Source organism: Apaloderma vittatum, unplaced genomic scaffold (assembly GCF_000703405.1).
Source record: "Apaloderma vittatum isolate BGI_N311 unplaced genomic scaffold, ASM70340v1 scaffold17016, whole genome shotgun sequence".
NCBI lineage: Eukaryota > Metazoa > Chordata > Aves > Trogoniformes > Trogonidae > Apaloderma > Apaloderma vittatum.
In genome coordinates, this window is record NW_009720196.1 from 34941 (window position 1) to 43932 (window position 8992).

Here is an 8992-nt window from a genome sequence, read left to right on the forward strand (position 1 = left end):
GATTTAGCTATAAAATTATTTTTAGTAAATGGATCTCCAAAATAAGGCCGCGTGGAAAGCCCACTGCCTTATTTCTGGAGCAACAGTCTGCTCGGTTTCAGCACTCTACAGCAGTCAGTTCCCAGATTGCTCAAGTGTCAGTGTATGAGAAATGTCAGCATGAAAATATTTTGCGGTTGTTGCTTATAGCCCAACACTAGTTTACGTAGTAGAAAATAAGTATTCAAAGTACAGTTTATATCTGCATTCTAGCAACTAGCTCATTGTAGGGAAGTAAGCCTGGCTTGGATTGCTCCGTGTGTGTCATGGGGTGCTTTGGAATAGAGTCTGCGGCAACGTGTAGTAGAGTAATAGCACTATTTTTATGCCTGACTGGGTTTTGAAAGAAACTAGTCTAGGGTTATAAAATCCATATTTGTCAAAGATTCTTCTGAATAATGAAAATGCAGTATAACTTAAGGAGGTGGTTAAATATGCTTTGTTGTATTTCATATAAAGGCATGGTAGAGCTTGTTCCTGCTTCAGACACACTTCGGAAAATTCAGGTGGAATATGGAGTCACAGGTTCTTTTAAAGACAAGCCCCTGGCAGAATGGTTGCGCAAGTATAATCCTACAGAGGAGGAGTATGAAAAGGTAACTTTTTTTCTGAAGATCTTTTAAAAGAGATAAATACCATCTTATGGAATAATGAAATTCTTATTCCAGAACTTCCATTGAAATGTTTATTTTGTATCTTTGGAATTTTTCTTATACTTGAAAAAAGGAAATGAAAATCCTTTATATAACTAAAAAGGAGCCAGACGGATTCTCAGAATTCACATCAGGAGTTTTTATTTGGTTAATAAAAAATGTACTTCAAATTTAAGATAGGGAGAAAGGGTGGCTGCTCTTAATTGTGGCAGAGGAGCAGTGGCCTCATATAAGCACATAGGTTTCAAAAATAAAGATGTTTTATTTTGGCCTCAGTGCTGTTACAACACATTGGAAAAATAAGTCTTATACCCTTTTCACTGCTAACATATTTATTTCTTCCTGTGATTTGTCTTCAACTCCTCTTTTCTCTTCCATTTATTTAAAAACCAAAACAACTGTTTTTGCTGGAAAATGTGATATCTAAAGATGTTTGCAGAGCTAGCTATTTGAAAAACGCTTTGACTGTTGAATTCATGAATGCTGTTGTCCCACTGATAGTTCATCTCAGTTGACTTTTTTTCTCTCCCTCCTAGGCTTCAGAAAATTTCATTTACTCTTGTGCAGGATGCTGTGTAGCTACTTATGTATTGGGAATTTGTGACCGCCACAACGATAACATAATGCTCCGAAACACGGGGCATATGTTTCACATTGACTTCGGAAAATTTCTGGGTCATGCGCAAATGTTTGGTAGCTTTAAAAGGTATTTTCTGTAGCTAAGCAATGTAGAGGATGAAGTGATTTTTTTATTTTTTTTTTTAAGAATTATAATGCTTATAAAATACTAAACATTAACTTTTATATCCCTGTTATCTGCTGTGAAGCCAATATTTTCAGTTTACCCGCAGTATTTCCAGAATGCATTCAATCTTAGCTGTATAGAATTAATTTTGAAAAGGCTCTAGCTTCCTATTTCCATTTTCTGAATCTCTGGAAGCATTTTAAGTCAAAGCACACAGACATAGCTTTCAAATAAAATTACTATTCTAGCTACAGTTAAATTGAAATAAGGAATTTCATCTTCTAAACATCATTTAACTTCAATGCTTCCAAACTGCATTCATTCCTTAGCTCTGTGCTATATACATTTGGCAAATCTCGATGAGAATTTCTTTCCAGTAGTTATGAAGGACAAGTACTTTGGTACAGGAAAAGACGATTATAACTTTGTATGGATATTTGGGAGCCTTCCATCTAACACAGATTTCTAGTGTCATACTTTACCAGGAATATTGGATAAAACTATAGTGTGGCTTCACCTTTTTAGCTATATTCATGCAATGATGTATTGCATATCTGTTGGGTAAACTTTATTAGTGAACGAGAAATGGAGTGCCAGCACCTCTGTTATCTGTATATCGGAGTGTGAAACAAATGAGAACAGACTGTGACTCATAAAAACCAACCTTACAGAAAAAAGTGAACAGCAAGTTTGTATTTAGCACTGCTCTGTGTAGGGGAAGATAAATTTGTATTCATTTATGTTTTAGTCAGGTGACAATGCAGTCATTACATTGGTTTTACTGTGTTATAGTTCCTAGAAACGAGGGGTGGAAAGCGTTGTAAGGTAACGCAAGAGACCTGCCGTGGGTCCAGCACCGCGTGAATGTGCTGGGAATCTGAGCTAGCCCAAAGCTGAACCCAACCCCGAGAAATAAAAAGGCATTAATGGGCTATTTGATATCATTACCTCAGGGTGGGGATGGAGGGGAGGAGGAAGCACATGACAAAGTGAATAGACTTACAATTAACTTAAGAATTCTGCGCTTTTTGAACAGGGATCGAGCTCCTTTTGTGCTAACGTCGGATATGGCTTATGTCATTAATGGTGGTGAAAAACCCACTATTCGCTTTCAGTTGTTTGTGGATCTCTGTTGTCAAGCTTACAATTTGATAAGAAAACATGCAAACCTCTTCCTTAACCTACTTTCATTGGTAATCATTTTACTAAATTAAATTGAAACGTGATAGATCTCATTTTGGGATTGTATTTAATGCTACGCTCTATATGCTACAAAAGGTCGTAATGCATGCTTTGAAAAGCCAGAAACGTCAGCGGTACTGTTTAGAAGAGTTGCGATTAGGTTTTTTCTTTTAAGCTTTTTTTTTTTTTTTTTTACTACCTACCTGTTCCCTGAGAAGACACCATAAATTACACTGTTAAGTGTTTTAACTGCTTTTAACTCAGCGGAAGTGGTGAAGGGAGTAATTACAGATTGTAAGGAACTGTTGGCTACTGCTGTTAGCATTGAGCATGTTAATGCAGCTTCATATGAATTTGGACTAAGAGTTTTAATCGTATCAATGCAAAATTATATTGGTTTTATTGCATTAAAACTGTAAACTCCTGCAGATGCTGTCTTCTGGGTTACCAGAACTAAGCGGGGTTCAGGACTTGAAATATGTCCAGGATGCTCTCCAGCCCCAAACAACAGATGCAGAAGCTACCATTTTCTTTACAAGGTACTGGATAAATGAAAACTAAAATATCTACCAGCATCATCCTCTTAATCGTAGCTTTCTGCTGTGAAAAAATGCACTCAGGATGTTCACAAACATGTCTGTAGAAATGGAATAGTTTCACTACATAATTGTAAAACACCAGTTAACTAGTGAATTACATAAAGAAGATGGGTTTCATACAAGGTTAATGCTTGTGCTAAAGTACTTTGCCTTTATGAGTAACCTTGTGCAAAGATTCAGTTTGAAATACTGAGAGCAGATAATTCTGTTTGGCTGTTTAAGACTTGCATTTTGAATGCATCCTAAATTGCTCAATAGCAGTGTATGATGGGAACTTCTTTCAGGAAGTACTTTTGCACATTGGGGAGGGAGGGGTGACACTCTGGTGTAGCAAGTTTCAGGGGGTTGTATATAGTGTAACTTAGTTGTTCCTCTGTGTTACAAGATGTGTTACTGTACTTAATTTTAAATATATTGGGGAAACTGCAGTAGTAAGCATGTAACTTTTATATCAACTTGGGACAGACTTCACTTCTTGGATAAGTATCTCGATGTTTGGATACTGAATCTTCTATTAAATGGTGATATGATGCTATTCACGTAGCCCATTGATCACTTTTAGTTTGAAAACTGTTTCTCTGACAGTAAGAAATAGGGTTTTATTTTTCTTAGACTGAAGTGTGATTCATTGACAGAACTACTTTTGTGCGCTCCAACATGTGCTGTAGTGTTTGATGTTTGGTTTTTTTCCTTACCTAGGTTGATTGAGTCCAGTCTGGGAAGTGTTGCCACGAAGTTTAATTTCTTCATTCACAATTTGGCTCAGCTGCGTTTCTCAGGTCTGCCTTCTAATGATGAACCCATCCTTTCGTTTTCTGCTAAAACATACTCTCTTAAACAAGATGGCAGAATCAAACAAGTGTCTGTGTTTACATACCAGAAGAGATATAACCCAGATAAACATTATGTAAGTATATGGAATCTGTTTACACTCAGTGACAATAGTGTGCATTTTCTTCCTACAAGACACACTCTCCTTCTTGCCATAAGTTCAGTACTCAGTCACAGAGAATTAGTCCAGGGGAAGCTTGCCTTGTTTAGCCTTAAGTAGCTAGCTTTGAGGTAGACAGCTAGGTTCCCTTTATGGAGAGAGATTTAGAAAATACTGTTATAGATAATTAATTGAGCATTTGGGCACTAATGTCAGATTTAGGATGAGCTGTAGAGTTTTCGGAAGTTTGACTGCATTGACTGTAATAGGAGCCTAGAAACTCACACTGATGTTGACACCCAAACCTAAGCCCCACTGTGGATGACTTGAAAGTAAAATCAAAATCCAATGCTGTGTTATGGATGTTTAACGAAAACTGTGTTGGTAACGCACTGTTGGCTTGGCTGTTGCTGAACAGTGCTTGTGTGATGTCAAGGCTTTCCCTTTTTCTTCTACTTTGCCCCTGCCCCACCAGCAGGGAGTAGGCTGTGAGTGGGCAAGTTGCTGGGAAGGGACACAGCAGGGACAGGAGACCCAAACTGGCCAAAGAGATCCTCCATAGCCTCTAATGTCATGCTCAGCAATAAAAACTGGGGGCGGAGGAAGAAAGCGAGAGGTGGGAGGGTGTTGTCTTCCAAGGTGGCTGTTGCCTGGGGACTGGTTGGGCACGGGTCTGTTTATGGGGGGTGTTCAGAGATTGTCTTTGAGTCACCTCCCCTCACAAGGACTGTCTTTTTCTCAACCCACGGGTCTTCTTGCTTTCACTCCCGGTCCATTGGTGAGGGGGTGGGAGTGAGCAAGCAGCTGTGTGGGTGCTTAGCTGCTGGCCAGGGAGAACCAACCACAGGAGTGCTAGAGTACAGACTGGTATATTTAGCATCCAATAATATTCTTCAAAATTAAGACACTTCTTGAAAAGGGTGTAGAAGGAAATGGGACAGAAATAGTGCTGGTGGAGATGATTTTTTTAAAAAAAATGGGGTTTTGAGTCATGTTTTTGTGCTTATGTAGACACCTTCTCTAAAATGGGTCGTTCTTCCAACTCCAGTAGGAGTTTTTAAACACTTTCTGGTTTTGTTCTGACCTTCCATTAAAGCTGTATTTGCTCCTCCTAAGTAAAAGCATAATTTTCTTTGCTAATAATGCACCTGCACTCCTAGTCAGTCTTACTGGAGGCAACAAACATTACAATTTGCCCTCAGGATTTTTGTTAATCTGGGTTGCACTTTAAGACTGGTATTAATATTCCTACGCAGATGTGCAACCATCTTTGTGGGTTTTTTTTTTTTTTACTTCTCTATTGCTGTTTTCTAGAAAATAGTTCAAGTTACATTTTCCACAGGTTGCTTACCAAGTTGCATTTGCTGTAAATGTATTCATCTGGTAAGATGCCAGCTAGGAAAGGTAGAACAAAGCTGCGTAATGCTAGAAGTGAAAGAGCTTTGTACTGAATTATGAATGTATTTGAGCACTCCTGAGAGAATTAGATTGACAAAAATTAGGCATTAATGCCTTCCTTATTCACACCTGAGAAGTTTTGCAGCAGTTCCGGCCTCACAGATACGTGTCTAGATGTAATCCTGCACTGCTGTGTTTAAAATTTTGTGCATCTGCTATACGGTATGACCTTACAATGAGGCTTAAAAGGGAGAATGCGGACAGCTTAGCCTTAACGACCTTTATCCCTCTGTCAGATGTGGATTTACATTATGGGAAGAGCATGTGAGGTTACTTTGTGTTACAGCAGGGCTATTTATAATTCTAACTCTAAAACGCCAAGATTGATCCTGGGATGTGTGTGCGGGAGGAGGATCGCCATCGTAGAAAGAGTTAATTGTTAAGAAAATTATGTTAAGTTGCTTCTCTAATATCGTTACTACTTTTACCTTTGGTTTCTTTGTGTTTTGGGCAGATCTATGTAGTGCGAGTTTTGAGAGAAGGGCAAGCTGAGCCAACATTTGTCTTCCGAACGTTTGATGAGTTCCAGGAGCTCCACAACAAACTTGGCATTCTCTTTCCTCTTTGGAAGTTACCAGGGTATGTTCCTAACTCACTCTTTGCCATTATAGTGGAAGCAACAAAACTGCTCCCAGCTGGGTGGAGGAAGAAATAGCTTGAAATGGAGACAAAGCTGCTGAAGGGCAAACTAGACCTCCAAGTTGGCAATTAAGGGAGAAAACTGTTGTTGCTGAGTTTTAACAAGGCTAGCCAGAAGAGCAACTTGGTGTCTCTAATCTGTGTGTCACTATTGCTTTTATCCATAAATATTTCCTGCCTTTCTCTAAAGGCATTATCTATCAGCATGCTGTGTTTCTGCTCATGTTCCAACAGGAAAAAAATGGATGTCAGCATTTCAGAATGGAAATGGAAATGACAATGAAATCTAACTGTACTTACCATCTTGTTCTTCCCTTGTAGCTTTCCTAATAAGATGGTTCTTGGTCGAACACATATAAAAGATGTAGCAGCTAAAAGAAAAGTGGAGCTCAACAGCTACATACAGAGCCTGATGAACAGTTCTTCAGAAGTGGCAGAAGTGAGTCCAAAAAATTTAAGCAGATTCAGCGCAAGTTTTCGGGTTTTGCTGCTTGTTAACACCTAAACTAATATGTAACATTTCTTCCAAATTTAGTGTGATCTTGTTTATACTTTTTTCCATCCATTACTTCGTGATGACAAAGTGGAAGGAATAGATGGAATAGCCAGACCTGCAGGTAGGTAGTGCTTTTTCCGAGGTGTTTATAAATTGGATGACCGTAATAGGACACCTTTACAATGTGCTGTTGTTTGGGGTTTTTTTAATCTTTTTTAATCAACTGTTTTTCTCCCCTCATTGTAAACTCAGTGTCACTGTCTTTCCAAATGTGCCTGCATACCATACCAAAAATTGCAACAATATATGTGACAACTTGGGTTTGCTGATGGGTTGACTAAATTATTCAAGTTTTAACTCTAAACTTCCTAGTTGGAGTTAGTTCTTCGACAAGAATGCGAAAATATTTAAAACCCATGGCCTTGCCCTCTTACTAGGGTGAACTAGAAACCGGTTGGTCTAAGGCTTGTATTTTTTCCCCATACGTAAGTCTGATGAAAATGTACAAATATACAGAAGAAGTAATTGTTTATTTTTTCAGATGCAAGTCCATCAAGTCCTACCTCAGGCAAAGTGGGAGGAGAAGTGAAGCTATCCATATCATACAGAAATAGCACTCTATTTATCATGGTGATGCACATTAAAGACCTGGTAAGTAAAAATAGTGAGCTCACTGCTGAAAACCGTATCCATTACCTTTTGAGATTCAGCAGTGGTGGATGTGTCTTCCTCCAAATTTTCCAGCTGCCAACTTAACTGCTGCTTTTGTTTTAGCTTGATTGGAAAGTCTAGAAACTTGAAAAGAAATATTCAAATAGGTATGCACTATCCAGTTTTCTAATTTGTCTTGGTTTTGGATTGTAGGTTACAGAAGATGGTGCAGATCCAAATCCCTATGTAAAAACATATTTACTTCCAGATACACACAAAACATCCAAACGTAAAACCAAAATCTCCCGGAAGACAAGAAATCCAACTTTCAATGAAATGGCAAGTTAGAATTTTCATACTAACTCCCTATGCTTCGCTATTGTCCCTTAGTCTAAGCAGTAATTAAAATATTGTCTCAAAAAATCTTCATGGAAATGGAAAAGGAACTTGTTTGAAAACCTTTGTCCCCTGTTAAATAACAAACAACAAACCCACCACAAAAAAAACCAACAGTCAAAAAACCCCAAATTAACAGAGTAGGTTACTGTACTATTACAAGTAAGCAGGTGTTGCTCAGATTGGCTTTGAGAAGTGATGGGGAGAAAGAAAATCTTAAAACTCAAGATCCCCCTGCTTTGGATTCACTGAATTAATTCAGAAGGCTTGGCATGTAAACAGTATTTCCATCTAAAAATACTTGTCCTCTTAAGCACTTAACATTCGGAGCACAAAATAAAATGTGGATGTACTTTAGCCCATCCTCTGAGAAAGAGATAAACCGAGTGGTCATAATGTGCAGTTCAGCCTGCTCTCAGGGGCTGGGTGGTTGGAAGAGAGGCCAATCTGTGTAACTTCAGTTGGATAACCAGGAAATTCTTGACTTTACTTTCTAGCTCGTGTACAGCGGATATAGCATGGAGACCCTGAAACAGAGAGAACTTCAGTTAAGCGTGCTCAGTGCAGAATCATTACGCGAGAACTTTTTCTTGGGTGGAATTACCCTCTCGCTAAAGGACTTCAACCTGAGCAAGGAGACTGTTAACTGGTACCGGCTAACAGCTGTGCCCTATCTGTGACCTCCTTTCTACACCGGAGTAAGACCAGAACACTTGTACTCACCTGTGCTTTATGCGTCTTCTTACTTGAAGATAACTTAAAATCTTAAAATCAGAGACTCTGCATTTCAACAGACCTGTTGGACCAACATTCATTGTAGCCCGATTTGGAGGATTTCTAGAAATCTGGTTTATGCTTATGCAATGTTATCAAAGCACCATTGTAAGTGTTTAAGAGTTGCAGGTAAAGGAAGGGGTTTTTAAACCATTCATGAAAGGGAGATGAACAGTTTGATCATGCTGGTTGGTTAAGCCATAACTTAATCCTTAGGCCTGTGGATACGGTGCATTTTTGCTTTTAATTTTTATTTCCTGTGTTGTGTCACCCATGGCATGATGCTGGAAAACATCAAAGGAATGACATATTTTAGGACTACATTCCCACTACTAACTAGTGATCACACAAGCAGCGATGGGTAAAATTTTAGTGGCTTCACGCACCCCTGTAGGAGTGAAGGTTGAAGGGCTGGAAAATTTCTATAGC

The 8992-nt window shown here is 38.7% G+C and overlaps 1 protein-coding gene across 1 annotated transcript in view; it reads left to right on the forward strand.

Annotated features, from left to right (window-relative positions):
• Positions 1 to 8469, forward strand: part of PIK3C2A (phosphatidylinositol-4-phosphate 3-kinase, catalytic subunit type 2 alpha) — a 33201-nt gene extending 24732 nt beyond the window's left edge. The window contains exons 22-32 of the mRNA XM_009870942.1: positions 499 to 635; positions 1229 to 1398; positions 2474 to 2630; positions 3049 to 3158; positions 3918 to 4125; positions 6062 to 6186; positions 6568 to 6685; positions 6782 to 6863; positions 7284 to 7393; positions 7607 to 7732; positions 8287 to 8469. Of these exons, the coding sequence (XP_009869244.1) occupies positions 499 to 635; positions 1229 to 1398; positions 2474 to 2630; positions 3049 to 3158; positions 3918 to 4125; positions 6062 to 6186; positions 6568 to 6685; positions 6782 to 6863; positions 7284 to 7393; positions 7607 to 7732; positions 8287 to 8469 (1526 nt within the window). The remainder of the gene's footprint in view (positions 1 to 498; positions 636 to 1228; positions 1399 to 2473; positions 2631 to 3048; positions 3159 to 3917; positions 4126 to 6061; positions 6187 to 6567; positions 6686 to 6781; positions 6864 to 7283; positions 7394 to 7606; positions 7733 to 8286) is intronic.
• Positions 8470 to 8992: the final 523 nt, after the last annotated feature.